The following is a 24,314-nucleotide window of genomic DNA, read 5'->3' as shown; positions in this document are numbered from 1 at the left end:
GGGCACGTATTTTTCAAATAAAATCGACATTCACGATCGGATCGAAAAGTTGTGACGTCACTAATTTATTAAGGAAAAATGCCGGCTGAGGGCCTACATTTTGGGGCCTTGTCAGAGGATTTAATAAACTGCCACTTACAGCAACGCAGTCCGTTATAAAATTTATAAAACAGATTCCTGTATATCAATCGCATTACTGTAGAGAATCTACCGAGGCAAAGTTTTTACCTCCGGAAATTACTTTGGCAAAGTTATTTGAACTATATAAAGACGAGGAAAAAGAAAACGCAGTAGATAAGTGTTGCTTCATTTAAAAGAATTTTTTACACTTCGTTTAATCTGAGGAGGACAAGTTACTTGTAATCTATGCAGTGACGTCCCTAGACAAAATGCCGCCCCTAGGCAGCGTCAAAATGCCGCCCTATTTTTTTTTATCATCCTTTCATTACTCCAATATCTAAGAAATGTGTTGCATGAAGCATGGCCCCCGCATCCTGAAGCGGCCCCCCAGGCTAGGATCTTTGGCAGCCCCCCTACCTATCACTAAGGATAACGGCAGTGTGACGCTCTACAGTAATGTTTTCCAAATGGTGTACGCGTTAAAATTGATGTGTATATTTAGTGTTTTTTTGTATATTTTAATACACCCATTTGAATTATGGAGTATTTGAGTATCGCTACACAATTATAAATTGTATTGTACAACCACATAATTTTAAATATTACTATTATTGAAGAAAATAGCGCCGCAGGTGAATTTTTTGCTATTAGAGCAAATTTGTGATATGTGTCTATTTCACTTATCGAGCCCGGGACCCAGGCTAGAGCCCTGTCAGCCTCCCCTTGTGGGGGGCATGGTATGGATGGATACATTACTAACAAAATATATACCTACCACTAAGCTGAATCATAAAATATTAAATTAATATATTAATAAATAAATAAGCGAATAAATATAATATTAGTTAAACACTTACCCAAATCACCAGAGTCTGAGATGCCATTTGGTTGATATGTCTGACACATTTGGTCTGTACCATTTAGTAATACCTACGCAGACGTAATATTTTTACACCATTTTTTCTATGCTATTATTGTACCCTACATTAGGTAAACACAATAATTTTCCTCATTATTTATTTAATATAAACCTATTTTTAATCATAAATACACTATTAATTAATAGTCTCAACACTCAACCGTTGATGATTGAAATAAAATACCCAAATCCACATTATTATCAGCACAAAATATGTTTACAAGAAAATGACTTAAAAAGAGGGTATTGTTATTCACAGCACGATAAATACGATATAATCTAGGTAGGTACCTAATAGTGTACATTTTTATTACAATTAGCTGGTACTTAATGTAAATACTATTATATGCACGAATACTAATTGATTATGACAAATGTCAATGGATTAATAATGATTATGAATATCTATTTTGCAATAGGTACATCAGGCAACTTTTATATCTCGGGAGTGACTGGCAAAAATATTTGGATAAATTAAAAAATACGGAAGTATGTACCTACCTATCAATCTCTACCATAATTTTCCTTGTTTCCTCACCAACGTTGAAATCTATATAGGTAATATTATTTTGTTTCAATACCTACCTACGTCGCTTGTTCGGCGCGACTGAGGTAGGTATTGAAACATGGCGCGACGGCTTTTGCGCGTATACCTACATAATATCACTGTTATGAATGGAACTCTTTAATCTGAGTAAATGACATTATATTATTATATTATGACTGATTTATTAAGGTTTTTGGTATTTTACATGTAGTATTATTCTTAATGTGTCTACGTGCCAAGAGTAGTAAAAATATTTTTTATTGGCATTTGTATACGAAACCGAGCAGTCAAAAATAAAACAAAAATTTCTCGCGAAGCGTGGTGACATCATACTATAATATGTACTCTAGTAAGTACTGGATAAAAAAAAACATCCGGAAAAAACATCTCCAACGCTCTGGTTATAATATAACTAATATAGGTAGCTATTTCTATATAATACCAAATAATTCTCCTCGATTTGCCGCCCTTCGAGTATCTGCCGCCCCCAAGCGACGCTCAATCTGCCTACCCCCACGGGACGTCACTGAATCTATGCGACAAACTCAAAATTCAAGTTGTGAATGAAATGGACCAAGATAAAAGAATAGATCTTAAAGCAAAGCATGATACGCAGCTTGCCTTAGCAGAAAAGGCTCAACGTTATCTTAAACGTGATATGATTTTGGCTAAAGAAAATAGAGAAATTGAATGTATCACTTTTGATATGGCATGAGGCTTTTGCTGATAGAGAAGCTAACGAGCTAACGATATCGCTTCATGCCTGTTCAAATACTTAACCGAGGGGATACATGATAGCAGTGAAACATTCTGAGACTTTAAACAAAATTGATCACAAATTTCTAGTCTCTGGCCACACACATAATATGGAGTGCGATAGTGACCATCGCATAATTTAGAAGAAGAAAAAGACATTTGGTGGAATGATCGAACAACCTCATGATTGGGCGAAATTAATGTGCGAGGCTGCAAAAAAAAAATCTTTTTAAAGTCACTGAAATGACTCGTGCAGATTTTTTTAACTACTCGGATCGATTAAAAGGACCTTTGCAACTTAGAAAAATAGACACAGATGGGAATAAGTTTGTTTGGAGAGATGTTAAGTGGCTTCAATTCAATAAACATGAACCGGGAATAGTGAAATTTTAAAAGTTTTAAAAAAAGTTATAAAAATGCTGATTTTAATTTTATATATTTTGCTCAATAAACCAATAAGATTTATGTATAAAATGTGTGTTTTATTGCTAATAATAGTCGGATTTACTATGGAAACATTATAATATTATTCATGCGTAGTAAGGTAGGTAAGTCAATCATTATTTGTGCAAATCCAGATAAGTCCAATCTCTTTGGATAAGTCAAATCCCTTTTTTAAACCAATTAAGTTTTAATGAAACAAAATAGTTAGAATACTTCTATGACATTTAATTGAAAGCCAATTACATGTACTTACTTTGATTTGCTACTCATAAAAAAAACATAACTATTAGGGTAATGTAGGGAATTTTTTGAATTTTGTTTTTGCTATATCTCAAAATGACAATTTGTGACTTATCTGACTTCACATCCCGACCCACGAATAATTATAGCTAATTTTCTTAAACATCGCCAATTAAACGATTTTTTAGTTTAAATGCAGAGTGAGTACGTAAATCTTCTGCATAACAAGGTACAATAATATGGACATAATATGATCAGTCCAAAAACTTTTGCTGTTTTTCCCTAAACGGCATTTATGCGAACAATCTTTTTCAAGCATGAACTTTAGCCAGAGTAAATTGGGAAGTCGTCTTTTTAAAAACAACAACATACAACCTGACTTACCCAAACTTCTCAAAGAGATGCAAGACTATTGTTCACATCACCTAAGTGTTTGTCAGTCATTGTCATGATTTCAGTTTATAGAAACCTAAGGTACTAACAATTTAATTTTTATCAATAAGTAAGATAATTAGTAAGCCACTTATCAAGTTTTATTCAGTCAGTGACGTCCCGTGGGGGTAGGCAGATTGAGCGTCACTTAGGGGGGCAGTTACTTGAAGGGTGGCAAATCGAGGAGAATCATTAGGTACCTATATTATAAAGAAATAGGTACCTAAACTTAGTACCTAATAACGAAAATATCATTCGATTAAAAAAATCAGCTCACTCGTTGGAAAGAAAATGTATTAAGTAACATACCTACAAGGTTTAACAGGACTGTATTTTTTTGTCGGTTTCGCGATGTTTAGTTTACTTCTGTTGACCTTGGACGTCACGTCCTTGATGGCCAGCAGAATTATATTAGAATTATAAGTAGATACATATGTATATACCTAGCTTGCGTGTTTTGAAAGTTGTCAGGTGTATTTTTTAATGTATCTGAAACCGTGGACTCACAATATTGATTATTGAAGTGGAGATGGCATTTAAATTGGATTTAGTGGTATATTATATATTGTTAGTAATGTATCCATACAATACATTTCTTAAACATTGAGGTGATGTAAGGATGACAAAAAATACAGTATAAAAATGGGGCGGCAATTTAGCGCTGCCTAGGGGCGGCATTTTGTCTAGGGACGTCACTGTATTCAGTGTACCTATAGTTTAATTAAGACATAAATGTACTGTTGGTATTTGGCTCTATTGACTAATGAGTTTGTCCTTCGCAGCAGCCCGTGGCAATAGGCGTCATGCACCATTACATGCACCTCAATTTGGTTCGCGCTTAATAGCCATGTAAGATTTTGTGTCCATTATATTATCTCACGCAGGGAACCGTGACTTATAGGTACCTATGATCGCTTTTTTCAGAATTTTTGAATACAGATATCTATCTACCTATCTACTCGACATTCAAATTCCATTTTCGTAAAATTGGCAGATAATCTTTGCGTTTTGTGAAACGACAATCAATAAAATAAAACATATAAATAACAAAAAGCTTTGTTAATTCAATTTCAGAAAACGATTTTTTTATCGGAGGTAGGTACTTATTTCACTTTTGTTTATTCTGAACCGGTTTCGTCGGCCTCATTACATTTTACATTAAAATTCACGAATTTTGCGAAATTCGGCAATGAAAATTAGCGCGGTTCTCGCCTGGCTTCCTTTAAGGCTATACCTCAGTTGTGGCACGGTCTAAAAAGATCGTGGCTAGGCGATGCGCGGATTGCGGGTCGCGTGTGCAAATGACGCAAGCTAAACGAAATATATTTTGTCATATAAATCCATCAAACGTCCATTTAATATTTTCTTTATTGTTCTATCAGTAACAATAAAAAATATATTCATTGACATCTTTTCTTTTTCAAGTAAATGGGTGTCGTTTTTATTCATTTTTATACGATTTAAGAATTAATACCCCCGTCGCCATCAAGAAACAAATTGACGTGTTCCCTGCTAGACGTTCTCTCTCCGAAATGAATGGCAGCGAGTCCAAAATTTAAAAAAAATATATTAAAATGCATAGCATATATTATTAATTCATATATACAGGGCTTTTTTTAAAAAAAAAGGTGCCGGAACTAACTTCATGTCAAGCTTTTTACTAAATAAAATTATATTCAAATGTCACTTAAATGAAATTTAAAGGAGCTATGCCACGAAGCGAACAAAAAAAGGTTGATTTTTACGATAATTTTTTATTTTAGTCAAAACAAAGCTACAGAAACAATAAAATACATACATTATATTTGAAATATATTGTACAAATAAGACTAAATAAGACTAACTTTAAAATATAATTGTAAATACATATGTAATGTATTTATTTATGAACTTGAATAAAAGTTTAGAGTGATTTCCAAAGTTTTTTCCAATTCTCGTCTGATACATCATCTCGATTCCTTTTCTTAGTGTTAGAGTCTAAGGCCGAATGTCTTCCTTTAAGTAACCACCTATCAACATATTTTGAAGGATCGAAAAGTGTCAAGGGTGGTCCCACGAGTTTGATGAACAAGAGTGCCGAAACTGTTTTAGTGTTTAACGAAGCTCTTGTTGGGGTAATAATAAGATTCATTTGCGAAAACCCCCGTTCACATTCACTTGAAGAAATGGGAATAGAATTCAGAGCATATACCAAACGCAAGAGTTTTTCAGAATATGTCTTTTCGAGAATGTATTCGCGAAATCCACGAATCATTTCTCGTTCATCTAGTTGTAGCCTGATCGAAATGTTTCTAATTTCCATCTCTCCAAATGTCAACCGATTATCAATGTCTTCAGGCCAATATTTTTGGTCAAGTACGCGAGCCCAAAGTGCAAACTCAACATCTTTATTATCTAGCAGCCTTTTTTCAATTGACGTTTTCAACGTGGAATAAAATATTTTCGGATCAATAGGAGGATCATTTTTAGAAACTTTTTCGTGAAGTAAAACTCCACGAAAATGCAGATTGCTTATAGCAGCTGCAGCACATTTATAATAGGGTCCAAAATTCTGTTTTCTTTCTTCAAAAACTTGAACGAGTTCATTTATTTTTCGATTTGCAATGTAAAGGTTCACATTGCGATTTTGTAGGTCCAAACTAAGTTCCGACAATTCTTGGAGAGCGTCGCACATCAATGCTAGATCCAATAAAAATGCTGTTGATGTTATTTTGTTATTTAAGCCACTGTAAGTACACTTGTCATTTTTATCTCTTGTAGGGTCATTCATCGCTTCTTCAAAATGACGCACAAGGGATTCATAATTATTCCACACAGCCGAAACTGAACGAAAACTAGATGCCACCCATCGGGTACTTAAAACTCTTCCGATTTTCAGTACCTCAACGCCTAGTGATTCTGCACATAAATGCAACTCTCTATTATTTTTCGGCGACGCGTGGTATAAAACATAAAGTTTATCAATAAATGATTTGAATCTATTGATCCCTGAATTTTTTTTTACAACATCACTTACTGATAATTCTAATCTGTGATTAGTACAATGCCAAACTATAATTGAAGGAAATTTTTCTGTCAGCAATTTTTTCACTCCATTTTTAGAACCTAACATCACAGCAGCGCCGTCGCATGCAACCGAAACTAAATATTTTTTTAAATATTCTTCTGTCATCCCATATAAATCAAGAGATTGGAGTAATGATTCAAATATTCCTTTTGCCGTTACGTCTTTAAGTTCAATCAAATCCAAAAACAAATTAATTGGTGAATTCATTCCAACACTTTCGACACAGCATCGAACATACACAATGAGGGTGGTTTTTTGGCTTATGGTGGTAGACTCATCAATTATCAAAGAAATTATATTTTTCGATTGAACAATTTCTTTGAAAACATTTTTTCTCATTTCATCACATATATGATTTACAATGTTAACACATGCGTTAGTGGAATGGAGAATATGACCCATTTCGATCCCATTTAGTTCTTGGAGATTAATTTCACTTTCAAACATATTGAATGATTGATTTTCCTTAGCTACTTTATATGCAGTTCGAAAAATGTTTGCTGTTATTACTTTTTCGCGAGATAACGATTTTAAAAAAGTATTTTCAATCTGCTTTTTTTTGGCTTCAGAAATGATTTTTAACGCTGCTTTGTGTGCAATAGATCCTCTGTGATCGAAAATTTTTTTTCGAAGTGACCCCAATTGTAGCTTCCTCTCTTTCCCAGAATACGTGATTTCATTATTGGCCCATTCTTTGGATATTTTCATTCCCATTGTCGTTTCAGTTCCAAGAGTTCCAACGTTTCTGCAAATTGTGCAGCCAAGTTTCATTTTGTGTACGTTCAACCATTCGTTTTTTGAGCAAATATCGTTTTTTTGATCTAATGACCAGCAGTCTGGCCAATCGTTTTGAGTTCGACCTTGATCCCCGAGATCAGCTAGAGATGATTCAGGAACATCTACATGTACCGATATTTCCATATCTTCTGTCATCGTTTCTGTTTTAAGCTTTTTATTTGCGGAATCGGCGCCGCTGCCGGTGGTTGAGAAGTAACAGGAAATTTTTTTCATATTTAAACTTGGGGTTGCACTAAATAATATATAAAATAGTTGCACAACACGTAATCGTAACACAAACTGACTAAACAAACGTAAATAACAATATACGCAGATGCTGCCATGCGATAAACGTCAAACTGTCAAAATCATAATACGCAGCATACGTATGAAGCTAGTTACATACGCATGTTTGCTATTTAAACTATACGGTTACTTCACTAACACTAACACGCCAACATTCAAAATGGCTTCCACCTGTACCTTATTTTATCATTTTTAAGAATTATTATTGTAATTACTTAAGCGCAAATATTTTTTCGTTTAATTGATTTTGAAATAAAACCGTGAAAAAAGGTGCCGGAACGCCGTTCCACCGCGTTAAATGGAAAAAAAAGCCCTGCATATATATATATTAATTAGGTATTAGTTAGGACCAGATAATTGCTAATTAATTAAGTCTTTGTCTGAAAGACTTAAAGAGAATTATTTATTGTCGATCACAATCATTGGGTAAGTTTGTTTTATAACATTAGTTATTAGGTAGTTACCTAATCAGAACATTTAAAGTGAGAAAAATAGCTTAAAGTGGTAGGTAGGTAGGTACCTGCTTAGTTTACTATTTTTATTGTCATGTTTTCGTGGTTTTATAAAAAGTTCCCCACACAGCATAGACATTTATAAATTGTGATCGCAGTCCAAATGTCTATGGTCAAAGCCAGAAAACCATAGAGTCTTGCGAATAAAACACGTGGTCTGAGGTCGTGAAGGTATTTACTGCTTTTTGATATCAAATACACCATAAAATGGATATAAAAACCGAAACAATAGATGAAATATTGTCTGACGAAACGGCGGAGTTAAGCAAAGACGCTGCATACCAATGGAAAGACATAAATGACTTCAAAAGCGAGGGTCGATTTGACGTGACAGTCAAACAGGAAAATATCGAAGACGACAGCAAATGTGTCCCCTTAAAAGGGGTAAGTGGATTCCTAATATTTTGTTTAGGCACGGATATTTATAATTTTGTCGACAAATGTGCAGTAAATTTTTAAACGTAGTGTTCTATTGTTGGGATATATTCTCTTATAACCGGATGGAACAAAAAACGTTTTTCCTTCAAATTTACGAAATCAGTTGACTAACAGATATACCTAATACTAAGGCCATCAGCTCACGAAGAAACTGAAATCTGACAAACTGGCTTCGCACACGGCGCTACTGAAACCTAATAATCTCATAACCTCAAACTGTCAAACCCATTATATTTCCTACTTCATTCTAAGCTTTTTCCGTAATATCTTTACGGTAATATTCTGGCGGCCTGTAATTGTACAGGCAGGAGTATTCTCAACATCTGCCACATATTTTAAACTAAAAATCGGTTCGCCCAAATTTTATTTTTGACGTCTTGACTTGTTATTGCTTGTTTAGTTCAGTTCAGTGCTACGAATTTTTGTAACGAAATATATTTTTTTATCGAATCTACTGATATTGGTACCACTGTTTTATGGGTGACCGGAAACTGAGAGACTGGGAGACTAGCAAGTCGCGTCTCTTGGGTTTCTGTCGCGGACGTTTTGAAACTGAGAGATTCCAGTCTTTAGGTCAGCGAGCCGCCATTGAAATACATTAGCTAAATACTGGAGTTTCAGTCTCGTCTTTTTTAAGTATTCACGTTAGCGGATGGCCGTAGTAAAATAACCTGTTGTTGATAAAGAGACATTGCATCGATCAAACCATAGTAGAACAATAATTTAACATAGATACAATGTTTTTCAGTCAGTAGGTAATTTGACAGCTGTTTATAGTCGATACCTATGTCAAAAATGTGATCAGTAAAGCACGAAATATATTATGGTGCATGTCGTGTACTATTACGTGACATCGCGGTAAACTTCCGCTACGGAAAAAAGTGTGTAACGTCGTTTTTCTTGGTGTTTTAAATGTAATCAGACTGATGATCCCATCCCGTAGCACATTTTGAACTTTTAAACGAATATTGTAAAATTATTATACATAAGTATGTTTTTATTTTATTTAATTTTTTTGTTATTATTTTCTATATTATCTTCTCTCTTGTGAGGGTAATATTTGTTATAATGTATATCTCATGTTGTGTACGTCTTTAATTTAGATTTGCTATGTCCACAATGTATTGTTTTCTTGAATAAATTTTGTTACTTACAGTTCCCTGTCATAGGCCTCACTGATAGTAAACATGAGATTTACCTTCCATCAGTCGAAATCAAGCGAGAGTTTACTGAAGATATTATATTGCAACCATTCTACGCTGAAGATCCTCAACCGGGATGCTCGCATTCAGATTACAGACCAATTCATCAGGTACATACGTTCAATTTGAAGAAATTCTTGAGACTCCTTTACTCGAGGTTGTATGGATACCATCCGTGGATTCATCTAACTGACTTACTTAGTTGCTAACATACTGCAGTCTGCAATTTATTTATAAGAGATCTTTAACAAGCTACATATTTTTTGTACTTATACGAGGTATAAGGAGATCTCTGTCACTCTGGGCAGTGCTTACCTGTGCCCCTGATAAGTATTTTAGAAATAGAGAGCATCAGTTGTTTATTCTCCTAAGGTGAAGAACCAACCTGCCACTGATAATAAATGGCAATTGCGAGGGGCGATAACTATGTTTAACCAAATTGATTCGGGTGTTGATATATTCCACTTGCGTAAGTGAGTTTAGGTTGACGCTATTAAATAAATTTTTAAAATAAGGTCTCTTTAGCAAACTCTGTGTACTTCTTTAAACTTCTATTGATGTATACTTGTATTTTCACTGCTTTTGTATGTTTATAATAATTTCTCCTTTTATATTTTCATTTTTATCGCTTTTGATTTATTTTTTCATCTTTATAATAATGTTTCATGTCATCTTGTGAACATATTAAACCTATAATTTGTAATATCCACACTATATTAAAAAATAAATAAATTATAAGTAATTGAAAAAAATTAAATTGAAATTGAAATCATGTCTTTAGTCCGATAGATTACCGTTTCTTAACCTTTTTGATCTGCGTCCCAATTGAGGGTAATAATTTTGATTCTCGACCCAGTATTAAATAAATAAATTAACACGTAGGTACCGACTAACAAAAAAATATTTTATTTGAATAATAAACGCGGGATAATCGAAGCAATTACGATATCTTTACACTTTAAATGCCTTTCGAAGTCTAATCGTGGCAAGGGCTTTCTCACGAAAAACAAATAAATGCATTTATGCGGCTAAATCTCGGCTTTTCTTCCCAAGTGAATATTTTCAACTTTTTCTCCGCAGAGGGATTGACACGATCTTTGCCTGCGAACAATTTTTTCCCGTTCTTTTATTAAAAATTTTAACTCAGTAGCCTGGACGCTGTCCGAGGGGTACAGAGGAAAAATGACAACATTTATGGCGAACTATATTTCAGTTATATGAGGACATTTACGTTTGATTTTATACTAGTCGCCCATTGATCGGAAATGTATTCACATTCAGCCACTCGTATTCTATACAAATGTTACCATTTTTATTAAATTTTACATTGCCCAAAAATAGATAATCACGTTATTGATTTTATTTTCTAACCAGAGATTATTACATATTTTAATCCTTCACCTACTCATGAATTTTTGTGCGTATATTTATTTTTGCAAAAATTAATATGTAATGTAGATAATCTTATAATTATATTTCTATTTATTCACTATATAAGTATGTACTAAATACGCACGTACTTTATTACGACCAAAATTACTATTTTATTATTTACATTAGGTCTACGCAGCCAATACTTACAATATCTAAGCATTTGATTTTCTTTACAACATTATCCGATATCATATTTTAATTAATTAAAGTATTTTCATAAGTTAATTCTACTCCGAGGAGTGGCTCGCTCACTCGCATGGATGTATTTATTAAAGAGGCTTCTCCCTTTATCTCATAGCGGTTTGAACTCTTACATTTTTTTGTCGCGCGGTTTCAAAATATCACACACGCAGAATAATTTTACATAATGCAAAGGATACAGTTATAAATTAGCTTTAGTTTACAGCATTTAGCTAATGATATCGCTTAAGTTGTTTACATAAAATTGTTTATTTCTAACCTTATATTGTAGACTTTTAAATATTTTTTTTTTCTTACAAAGACCATTTGGTCAGCCTAAAAAAAAATCATCCACAGTTCACTCTGAGTCGCTGTAAGTCTCTTAGACTGAACTATAGGACTTATCACATGTTTCTTTTAGCTTTGTCTCGAGGTAGGCCCCGTACTTTGGTGTATAATCGACATCAACGGTTGGACCCAAACACTTGTGACGTCATAAAATCGTCACAAAAAATGCTAGCTGAAGGCCTGCATTTTGTGGCCGTGTCAATTACCAACTGTGTAATAGTAGCAACCTCACAGCTACGGGAGTGTTAATTAACCCGTTATGCAAAAATGAGCCTCTTCGCAGAACGCAATTTTGCAATCAAATGGGATTATAAGTTTCGCGAATTGACGTCTGTTTTTTAAAGTAAATTTTCATAATTTGGTAGCGTTGCACTAGTATGATCATCATAAATTTCTAGTGAGCGCAGTATCACAGATTGGTTCTATTTTTTCAATCTTAAAAAAAACCCCATTATTTATAGCAATCAACACAATATAGTATTTATGCAACATTAAGGAACACAATCATATTTTTATATATTAATTTTGAATTAAATGAACCAACCTTTTTTTACAGATTTCTACACGGCAATGTTTCACAGCACGTCACAGTAATCCACTGGACATCGTTAGTAAAGATACACTTAACAATGACCTGGCCACTAACAACATAACACAAGCAACCGATAAAATCAAAAATATGATGATACAGCATTCAGAGATAACTATCGACGAACAGAACTTAAAAAAAGAAGTTCAGAATTTATACTTGCCAAAGGTGGTTCGAATTAATTTGAGAAGAGTTACATATTTTCCACATAACTTTATTTGCAATGATTGTTGTGGAGTGTTTGAATCTGTAAATCATCTGAATAGTCACTACATTTCATGCATGAAGTCTCAGCATTTTAAATCAGATAAGACTCATACAAAGGAAAAACTATATCAATCGAATGATCGCTCACATAAAATTAAGCGTGTTAGTCACAAGATGGTAGGTGAAAAACCACATCAATGCATTGTGTGTTTTAAAAGATTTCTGAAAATCGGTCATCTCAAAGAACATAAAATGACGCATACTGGTGAAAAAACACATCAATGCAATGTGTGTTTTAAAAGATTTCTGCAAACCGGTTATCTCAAAAAACATAAATTGATACATACTGGTGAAAAACCACATCAATGCGATGTGTGTTTTAAAAGATTTCTGCTAATCGATCATCTCAAAAAACATAAAATGACACATACTGCTGAAAAATATCATCAATGCGAAGTGTGTTTTAAAAAATTTCTGCAAATCTGGCATCTCAAAGTACATAAAATGACGCATACTGGTGAAAAACCACATCAATGCGATGTGTGCTCTAAAAAATTCCTGCGAATCGATCATCTCAAACAACATAAAATGACACATACTGCTGAAAAATCTCATCAATGCGAAGTGTGTTTTAAAAAATTTCTGCAAATCGGTAATCTCAAAGTACATAAAATGACGCATACTGGTGAAAAACCACATCAATGTGATTTGTGCTCTAAAAAATTCTATCAAAGCGGTTGTCTCAAAAAACATAAAATGACACATACTGGTGAAAAACCACATCAATGCGATGTGTGCTCTAAAAAATTCTATCAAAGCGGTTGTCTCAAAAAACATAAAATGACACATACTGGTGAAAAACCACATCAATGCAATGTGTGTTTTAAAAGATTTCTGAAAATCAGTCATCTCAAAATACACAAAATGACACATACTGGTGAAAAACCACATCAATGTAATGTGTGTTTTAAAAGATTTCTGCGAATCGGTACTCTAAAAATACACAAAATGACGCATACTGGTGAAAAATCACATCAATGCGTTATATGTTTTAAAAAATTTCTGCTAATCAGTCATCTCAAAAGACATAAAATGACGCATACTGGTGAAAAACCACATCAATGCAATGTGTGTTTTAAAAGATTTCTGCAAACCGGTGATCTCAAAAAACATAAATTGATACATACTGGTGAAAAACCACATCAATGCGATGTGTGTTTTAAAAGATTTCTGCTAATCGATACTCTAAAAAAACACAAAATGACGCATACTGGTGAAAAACCACATCAATGCGATGTGTGCTCTAAAAAATTCAATCAAATTGGTTCTCTCAAAATACATAAAATGACACATAATGGTGAAAGACCACATCAATGCGATATGTGCTCTAAAAAATTTCTGCAAATCTGTCATCTCAAAACACATAAAATGACACATACTGCTGAAAAACCTCATCAATGCGATATATGTCTTAAAAAAATTGAGCGAATTGGTGATATCACAAGACATAAAATGACACATACTGCTGAAAAACCACATCAATGCGAAGTGTGTTTTAAAAATTTCTGCAAACCGGTCATCTCAAAGAACATAAAATGACACATGTTGGTGAAAAACCACATCAATGCGATGTGTGTTCTAAAAAATTCAAGCAAATTGGTGATTTCAAAAGACATAAAATGACACATGCTGGTGAAAAACCACATCAATGAGATGTGTGCTCTAAAAAATTCAATCAAATTGGTAGTCACAAAAGACATAAAATGACACATCATACTGCTGAAAAACCTCATTAATCCGATGTGTGTTTTTTTTTGGATTTCTTGTTATTAATACTCTAAAAAAACATAAAATGGCAAAAACTGACGAAAAACTACATCAATGTGATGTGTGTTAAAAAAAATACATCCAAATTTTAATCACATAAAGGCATAAAATGACACGTGGTGAAAAATCACATCAATGCTATTGGTATTTTATAATATTTCTGCAAATTGGTAATCTTAAAATACATAGAATGCGACATACTGGTGAAAACCACATCAATGGTATGTGTGTTTTAAAAGATTTCTGGAAATCTGTACTCTCAAAAAACACAGAATGACTCATTGTCACACTTCAGCACTTGGGCTTCTCCCTGTGCTAATAATTGTCAAATTTGTATAGTCCTAAATATAACCCTGATCTCACAAACAAGCGGTTTAATAAACAATTAGTTGAATTTCTTGATTAGCTGTCGAATGTTTATTTTAGGTAAAGACCCGTGTGTCGAGGTGTGAATGCAAGGCGGGCATGAATTTATAGAAAAATCAAAAGTACGAAAGATGAAGCATGGAATTCATTTATATAACAATGTTATTGCTTTTATAAATAACTATGTACCTACTGTACGACAACATTAATAAGGCGACAACAGGAAGTCGCATGTGTCGCGTATAGAATATTTCTCAGTGTTGTCATTTTTTGAGAAAACAAATCCTGCGAAATTAGGTTTTAAATTTATATCAATTCTATTATCAGTAAGTAATTAATTTATAAGTCTAATTATTGTTCGATAAGTATCAATAGAAAAAATATTTCATATAATTTCACCTCATTACTATTTATTTGGTTAATTAATACAGCGTAATTTATTATTGAATTTGGAAGAAATCTATCATTGAACCCACATTAACTGATAATATTGCTGCAGGTATTTATGAATTAAATAATTAGGAGAACACAAATTATGACTAAATAAGTAGAAGTGAAAGATATAACATATTCAATATTATATTGATGACCTAATTACATTTTTTATAATTTAAAAATGACTACTTAAAATCGTATTTTTAGTAAAATTGTTGTAGAAACACATACCTGCTGTGAAAATATTTTTCTATAAGTAAATTAAATTATATCCACCTAACATTATAAATTTTAAAACAATATGTACCTACTTATCAGTTTAAAAGTACAAGGACAACTAATTAACTAACCGTAAATACAAATAAGATTAAGATAATTGATAACATCATTATTATGTAAGGTCATCAACACAACTTTTAAAAGTACATTTCCAAGGACACGACATTAAAAATTGATTAAACCAATCATCATGTGAGGTATTCTATACCAGACATATTGGCTTCGCCATCACTCGATACTAATTCACTTTCACTACTGCTATCAAAATCGACACTAAAAACTAAACTTTGGTCACTCGTAGTCTCACAACATATATCTTTTACCATATAATCCTCTTCCAAATGTATTGTGTGATCACATTGTTTTTTCCAATCGTCCGGTGTGATCGTTCCAAAAGCATCTTCTGTTAGCCTCTGCATGTCAGCTGCTCGGTAATCAACATTATTACTTGCAATTCTTCTTTTCACAAGTGACCACATAAATTCTATTGGGTTAAGATCACAGTGGTACGGTGGTAGACGATCTACTGTTGAGCCTTTTTCTTTGTCAGCTCGTCGAATAAATACTTTGGCGGTGGTTTATTTCTATCAATTATTTCTTTTAATTTAATTTTAACCATATTTTCTTCGAATATAATATTATTTTCTTTCAGCCATTCTTTCATAACGCTTTTTTTATTGGCCATAGTTGGCGGTTTATTTATTTTAACGCTATGGTAAGGGGCATTATCGATAACTATTATAGAATTTGTGGGAATGTTTGGAACAAGGCGTGTTTCCACCCATTGTTTAAAATTAGCTGTATTCATATCGTCATGGTAGTCTCCAGATTTTGATTTAGGTTTAAATACTACCAATCCATTATTATTAAACCCATTTTCACTCCCAACATGTATTATGCATAATCGAGGACCAGCGGATTCCGGTTTCAAAACTCCTCTAATATCATCACTATGCCAACATTTATTCATAACATAGGATGCGTGCACGTATGTTTCATCTACATAGGACACAGGACGATTATCACCAAGTCGATTATATCACATAGTGTTGAAATATCTACCTCTCCACGCAACTATGTCGTGTCTCTCTATGACAGGGGTTCCCAACCCCGTGCCCGCGGGCACCATGGCGCCCGCGGAACGATTCGTATGTGCCCGCCACTATTCGACAGAGACAGAATTTTCACGCTCTCGTGCATTTCACACATATGAATAAAATGCTAGGTAACAATGAATTAAACGTGTCATTATTTATTAAGCATCTTCAAGTGTTAAAAAAACAATTTAAAGAGAGATTTTTGCAGTTTACAGATATCGAGCCAATTGTTTCCTTCTGTATCAATCCTTTTACTTGCCAAATAAATGTAATGGAAATGGCCGCATGTATTGCAGATTTTGTTCAAGGTAAGACAGAAGAACTAGAGTTAGAAATTTTGGAGCTTAAGAATGATATTTTACTTAAATCTTTAATATCAGAGGACTTTTGGAATACAGTGGACAGAGAAAAGTTCCCATTTGTGAAAAAAGCGGCATATAAAATTGAATCATTTTTCGGTTCGACATATTTATGCGAATCATTGTTTTCAAACATGAACTTAATAAAATAAAATCAAGATATAGATCTCGACTCACCGATGAGCATCTTTATGATTGTTTGTAACAGGATTGTCGTCATACTCTCCTAATTATGAGGCACTGGCCAATGATATGCAATGCCAAAGATCACATTGACATATTGATATTCTATTTTTTTATAAAATGTTTTCTTTGTATTTGTGTTTTTTGTTTTCTTTGTTTACGTTTTGTAAATACATTTCTCCGTGTGTATGGAATTTGAATAATAGTTTTATTATTTTGAAACATTTTTGTTTATTATTTATTAATAAATTATGAATATAAGAAAATAAATTATGGAAAAATGAGAAGTTATGGAAGGAGTTTGTCGATTAAAAATAGGTGGTGCCCGCCACCCTACCGATATTTTAGAATGTGCTCTAGAGTACAAAAAGGTTGGGAACCCCTGCTCTATGATAACATTTCTTTTAGAAAGGCTTTTTATAAATTTAAACCCTAGCTTATGTAACCATCGCCGTAAAAATTCTTTGCTCCCTTGAAAGTCCATGCACTCTCTTAAAGAAACCAGTAAGGTTCGCAGCACCGGAACTTGTTTGCGGACAGTATAAAACTCCTGCACTTTTTGACGTATGGTACATAAGTCCATACTGTCCAATGCAATCTTATTTTTCCCACGGCGTTTTTTTCCAGGCGTTACGAGGAGGCACTCGCTGTAGTCATTTCTTTCTTGATTCTCGAAACTGTCCTTGGGGATATTCCTGTAAATTAATGATACACTTCGTATAAGTATCTATATAATTTTAAGCATTTTTGTAAATTTTACATCTCTGCCAGTGTACTTAAATGATTATTTATACTTAATTATAATACGTCTAAAAATATTAATAAAACATATTACGATACACACAACTATATAATAAACACACATAATTCCCAGTATTTGGGGAAATATTTCTAGTATTACAACAATGAATTTTGACATACCTGACATAGCCACCACCCGTGATATGGGCTTGATTAAGTATTGTATAGGCTCGCCTTTTAAATGCAACTCTTTTTCTTCTTTCACAATACATCAAAAGTTTACTAATAATATTTCGAACATCACTTCGTCTTGTTTTAGACATCTTTTGAATAAAAAAGCTTCAAATTACGTAAATAGATAGATGCCTCCAATACGACTGTCAAAAATGTAATGAATAATTTGGGGGCGTTCCTTATTTGAAACCGGAAGTTCGATTGTAGTTCACAGTTTTGCCACGTAGCCAAGATGAAGTTGCCGGACAATAGTATGTAAATTTTTATTTGTTAATAAATAAGTAAAACCATGATTAATAAATAAGTAAAATCATAAAATGTTTGTTTGGCCAAAAAAAAAAAAGAAGAAATGTGAGGAATTGAAAGAGCATCATGACGAAGCTGACTGCATATTCAGCTAAGAGTTGTGATAAAGAGTACAGCTTGCAAGATCCCTCTTGCCAAATTGTAACATTTGACATGCGCTGTTGCACACACCAGCTGTTGAAATTTCCCCGGCCTTTTACAAACGACAGCTATGGATGTTAAATTATTTGACAGTGCATGGATTTGATAATTACCAGGGATATTGCTATGTGGACGTAGTTATGCAGAAAGTAGCCAGTCCACAAAAAATAAAATAAATGAGTTATGATATAGATCAGATGCGAGAGGGTTTTCTCTACGTTCTGCTGAAAATTTTCAAGCCGCAAAAAAATTATTCTTGAAATAAAGTACTATAGAAATATTCTGCTGATCATACAAGTCGGACACTTGTGTGATCAGCAGAAAACAATCACACCACTCTAGTTACTATTACGATAAAATATGGATGATTTTGAATTCTGCATAAAACAGTCAAAGTCAGTTGATCATATTCTACATTTAATTTTATAAGCAAATATTCATTTTATTAAATCTGCATAAAATGACCAAGCCTATTGTCTATTTTCAGCATTAGTATTGTTGATAGAATATATTGAAACACATGTTACACAGAAAACAACCAAAGATAGTTGATCGCTTACTGCATTTCAATCAGTTTCAAATACAACATAAAACGCAATCTGTTGAAGCCTAGCTAGGCGGCATAAACGCATACTGCAGACCCGTGATTCTCTACATGGTCACGTCATTATACACGTAATTTCTATGTAATTTGACAGTTGCGCTCCCGCCAATAAAGCATTGTCATTCGCGTCAAAGTTTTTTAGCGACGGTTGTGTTACGTTTTGTCGCTATTGTTATTTTTTAATAGATAATATCTTCAGATATTTGTGCTCGTCTACAAGAAAGTGTACTTTATTGTAGTCTTATAAAAATGGATAGCCGAGGACGACGCATGGTTGAAATGGCACGATCAATATCTAAAAATTCAAACGCGAACATACACACTGGGTTCGTCTGTAGTCTGTCGTCCGATGTTTTGTCAGACATTACAAATTTCTGCTGGCACAGTTCACACGTACCTTACAAAATGTTCTTCACTTGGTCCGCTCAAAGATCAGCGAGGAATCAACCAGGGAGGATTTAATAAACTGCCACTTACAGCAACGCAGTCCGTTATAAAATTTATAAAACAGATTCCTGTATATCAATCGCATTACTGTAGAGAATCTACCGAGGCAAAGTTTTTACCTCCGGAAATTACTTTGGCAAAGTTATTTGAACTATATAAAGACGAGGAAAAAGAAAACGCAGTAGATAATAGTGTTGCTTCATTTAAAAGAATTTTTTACACTTCGTTTAATCTGAGGAGGACAAGTTACTTGTAATCTATGCGACAAACTCAAAATTCAAGTTGTGAATGAAATGGACCAAGATAAAAGGATAGATCTTAAAGCAAAGCATGATACGCAGCTTGCCTTAGCAGAAAAGGCTCAACGTTATCTTAAACGTGATATGATTTTGGCTAAAGAAAATAGAGAAATTGAATGTATCACTTTTGATATGGCATGAGGCTCTTGCTGATAGAGAAGCTAACGAGCTAACGATATCGCTTCATGCCTGTTCAAATACTTAACCGAGGGGATACAATATGATAGCAGTGAAACATTCTGAGACTTTAAACAAAATTGATCACAAATTTCTAGTCTCTGGCCACACACATAATATGGAGTGCGATAGTGACCATCGCATAATTTAGAAGAAGAAAAAGACATTTGGTGGAATGATCGAACAACCTCATGATTGGGCGAAATTAATGTGCGAGGCTGCAAAAAAAAAAACCTTTTAAAGTCACTGAAATGACTCGTGCAGATTTTTTTAACTACTCGGATCGATTAAAAGGACCTTTGCAACTTAGAAAAATAGACACAGATGGGAATAAGTTTGTTTGGAGAGATGTTAAGTGGCTTGAATTCATAAACATGAACCGGGAATAGTGAAATTTTAAAAGTTTAAAAAAAAAGTTATAAAAATGCTGATTTTAATTTTATATATTTTGCTCAATAAACCAATAAGATTTATGTATAAAATGTGTGTTTTATTGCTAATAATAGTCGGATTTACTATGGAAACATAATAATATTATTCATGCGTAGTAAGGTAGGTAAGTCAATCATTATTTGTGCAAATCCAGATAAGTCCAATCTCTTTGGATATGTCAAATCCCTTTTTTAAACCAATTAAGTTTTAATGAAACAAAATAGTTAGAATACTTCTATGACATTTAATTGAAAGCCAATTACATGTACTTACTTTGATTTGCTACTCATAAAAAAACATAACTATTAGGGGAATGTAGGGAATTTTTTGAATTTTGTTTTTGCTATATCTCAAAATGACAATTTGTGACTTATCTGACTTCACATCCCGACCCACGAATAATTATAGCTAATTTTCTTAAACATCGCCAATTAAACGATTTTTTAGTTTAAATGCAGAGTGAGTACGTAAATCTTCTGCATAACAAGGTACAATAATATGGACATAATATGATCAGTTCAAAAACTTTTGCTGTTTTTCCCTAAACGGCATTTATGCGAACAATCTTTTTCAAGCATGAACTTTAGCCAGAGTAAATTGGGAAGTCGTCTTTTTAAAAACAACAACATACAACCTGACTTACCCAAACTTCTCAAAGAGATGCAAGACTATTGTTCACATCACCTAAGTGTTTGTCAGTCGTTGTCATGATTTCAGTTTATAGAAACCTAAGGTACTAACAATTTAATTTTTATCAATAAGTAAGATAATTAGTAAGCCACTTATCAAGTTTTATTCAGTCAGTGACGTCCCGTGGGGGTAGGCAGATTGAGCGTCACTTAGGGGGGCAGTTACTTGAAGGGTGGCAAATCAAGGAGAATCATTAGGTATATTATAAAGAAATAGGTACCTAAACTTAGTACCTAATAACGAAAATATCATTCGATTAAAAAAATCAGCTCACTCGTTGGAAAGAAAATGTATTAAGTAACATACCTACAAGGTTTAACAGGACTGTATTTTTTTGTCGGTTTCGCGATGTTTAGTTTACTTCTGTTGACCTTGGACGTCACGTCCTTGATGGCCAGCAGAATTATATTAGAATTATAAATAGATACATATGTATATACCTAGCTTGCGTGTTTTGAAAGTTGTCAGGTGTATTTTTTAATGTATCTGAAACCGTGGACTCACAATATTGATTATTGAAGTGGAGATGGCATTTAAATTGGATTTAGTGGTATATTATATATTGTTAGTAATGTATCCATACAATACATTTCTTAAACATTGGGGTGATGTAAGGATGACAAAAAATACTGTATAAAAATGGGGCGGCAATTTAGCGCTGCCTAGGGGCGGCATTTTGTCTAGGGACGTCACTGTATTCAGTGTACCTATAGTTTAATTAAGACATAAATGTACTGTTGGTATTTGGCTCTATTGACTAATGAGTTTGTCCTTCGCAGCAGCCCGTGGCAATAGGCGTCATGCACCATTACATGCACCTCAATTTGGTTCGCGCTTAATAGCCATGTAAGATTTTGTGTCCATTATATTATCTCACGCAGGGAACCGTGACTTATAGGTACCTATGATCGCTTTTTTTCAGAGTTTTTGAATACAGATATCTATCTACCTATCTACTCGACATTCAAATTCCATTTTCGTAAAATTGGCAGATAATCTTTGCGTTTTGTGAAACGACAATCAATAAAATAAAACATATAAATAACAAAAAGCTTTGTTAATTCAATTTCAGAAAACGATTTTTTTATCGTAGGTAGGTACTTATTTCACTTTTGTTTATTCTGAACCGGTTTCGTCGGCCTCATTACATTTTACATTAAAATTCACGAATTTTGCGAAATTCGGCAATGAAAATTAGCGCGGTTCTCGCCTGGCTTCCTTTAAGGCTATACCTCAGTTGTGGCACGGTCTAAAAAGATCGTGGCTAGGCGATGCGCGGATTGCGGGTCGCGTGTGCAAATGACGCAAGCTAAACGAAATATATTTTGTCATATAAATCCATCAAACGTCCATTTAATATTTTCTTTATTGTTCTATCAGTAACAATAAAAAATATATTCATTGACATCTTTTCTTTTTCAAGTAAATGGGTGTCGTTTTTATTCATCTTTATACGATTTAAGAATTAATACCCCCGTCGCCATCACGAAACAAATTGACGTGTTCCCTGCTAGACGTTCTCTCTCCGAAATGAATGGCAGCGAGTCTAAAATTTAAAAAAAAATATATTAAAATGCATAGCATATATTATTAATTCATATATATATTAATTAGGTATCAGTTAGGACCAGATAATTGCTAATTAATTAAGTCTTTGTCTGAAAGACTTAAAGAGAATTATTTATTGTCGATCACAATCATTGGGTAAGTTTGTTTTATAACATTAGTTATTAGGTAGTTACCTAATCAGAACATTTAAAGTGAGAAAAATAGCTTAGAGTGGTAGGTAGGTAGGTACCTGCTTAGTTTACTATTTTTATTGTCATGTTTTCGTGGTTTTATAAAAAGTTCCCCACACAGCATAGACAATTATAAATTGTGATCGCAGTCCAAATGTCTATGGTCAAAGCCAGAAAACCATAGAGTCTTGCGAATAAAACACGTGGTCTGAGGTCGTGAAGGTATTTACTGCTTTTTGATATCAAATACACCATAAAATGGATATAAAAACCGAAACAATAGATGAAATATTGTCTGACGAAACGGCGGAGTTAAGCAAAGACGCTGCATACCAATGGATAGACATAAATCACTTCAAAAGCGAGGGTCGATTTGACGTGACAGTCAAACAGGAAAATATCGAAGACGACAGCAAATGTGTCCCCTTAAAAGGGGTAAGTGGATTCCTAATATTTTGTTTAGGCACGGATATTTATAATTTTGTCGACAAATGTGCAGTAAATTTTTAAACGGAGTGTTCTATTGTTGGGATATATTCTCTTATAACCGGATGGAACAAAAAACGTTTTTCCTTCAAATTTACGAAATCAGTTGACTAACAGATATACCTAATACTAAGGCCATCAGCTCACGAAGAAACTGAAATCTGACAAACTGGCTTCGCACACGGCGCTACTGAAACCTAATAATCTCATAACCTCAAACTGTCAAACCCATTATATTTCCTACTTCATTCTAAGCTTTTTCCGTAATATCTTTACGGTAATATTCTGGCGGCCTGTAATTGTACAGGCAGGAGTATTCTCAACATCTGCCACATATTTTAAACTAAAAATCGGTTCGCCCAAATTTTATTTTTGACGTCTTGACTTGTGATTGCTTGTTTAGTTCAGTTCAGTGCTACGAATTTTTGTAACGAAATATATTTTTTTATCGAATCTACTGATATTGGTACCACTGTTTTATGGGCGACCGGAAACTGAGAGACTGGGAGACTAGCAAGTCGCGTCTCTTGGGTTTCTGTCGCGGACGTTTTGAAACTGAGAGATTCCAGTCTTACGGTCAGCGAGCCGCCATTGAAATACATTAGCTAAATACTGGAGTTTCAGTCTCGTCTTTTTTAAGTATTCACGTTAGCGGATGGCCCTAGTAAAATAACCTGTTGTTGATAAAGAGACATTGCATCGATCAAACCATAGTAGAACAATAATTTAACATAGATACAATGTTTTTCAGTCAGTAGGTAATTTGACAGCTGTTTATAGTCGATACCTATGTCAAAAATGTGATCAGTAAAGCACGAAATATATTATGGTGCATGTCGTGTACTATTACGTGACATCGCGGTAAACTTCCGCTACGGGAAAAAGTGTGTAACGTCGTTTTTCTTGGTGTTTTAAATGTAATCAGACTGATGATCCCATCCCGTAGCACATTTT

General features: G+C 33.6%; 1 protein-coding gene across 1 annotated transcript; it reads left to right on the top strand.

The window, feature by feature from the left end:
• Positions 1 to 8,260: 8,260 nt before the first annotated feature.
• Positions 8,261 to 21,974, top strand: LOC147077128 (uncharacterized). The gene is made up of 4 exons (XM_085941002.1): positions 8,261 to 8,504; positions 9,715 to 9,870; positions 12,279 to 13,142; positions 21,915 to 21,974. The coding sequence occupies exons 1-4, from the start codon at positions 8,328 to 8,330 to the stop codon at positions 21,972 to 21,974; spliced, it is 1,257 nt and encodes a 418-aa protein (XP_085797128.1). The 5' UTR covers positions 8,261 to 8,327.
• Positions 21,975 to 24,314: the final 2,340 nt, after the last annotated feature.

This window comes from Rhyacophila brunnea, unplaced genomic scaffold (genome assembly GCF_057557595.1).
Source record: "Rhyacophila brunnea isolate RB1 unplaced genomic scaffold, BYU_Rbru_1.0 scaffold_13, whole genome shotgun sequence".
NCBI lineage: Eukaryota > Metazoa > Arthropoda > Insecta > Trichoptera > Rhyacophilidae > Rhyacophila > Rhyacophila brunnea.
Note: the sequence above shows the minus strand (reverse complement) of the source record. Positions and strands in the feature narration are given on the sequence as shown.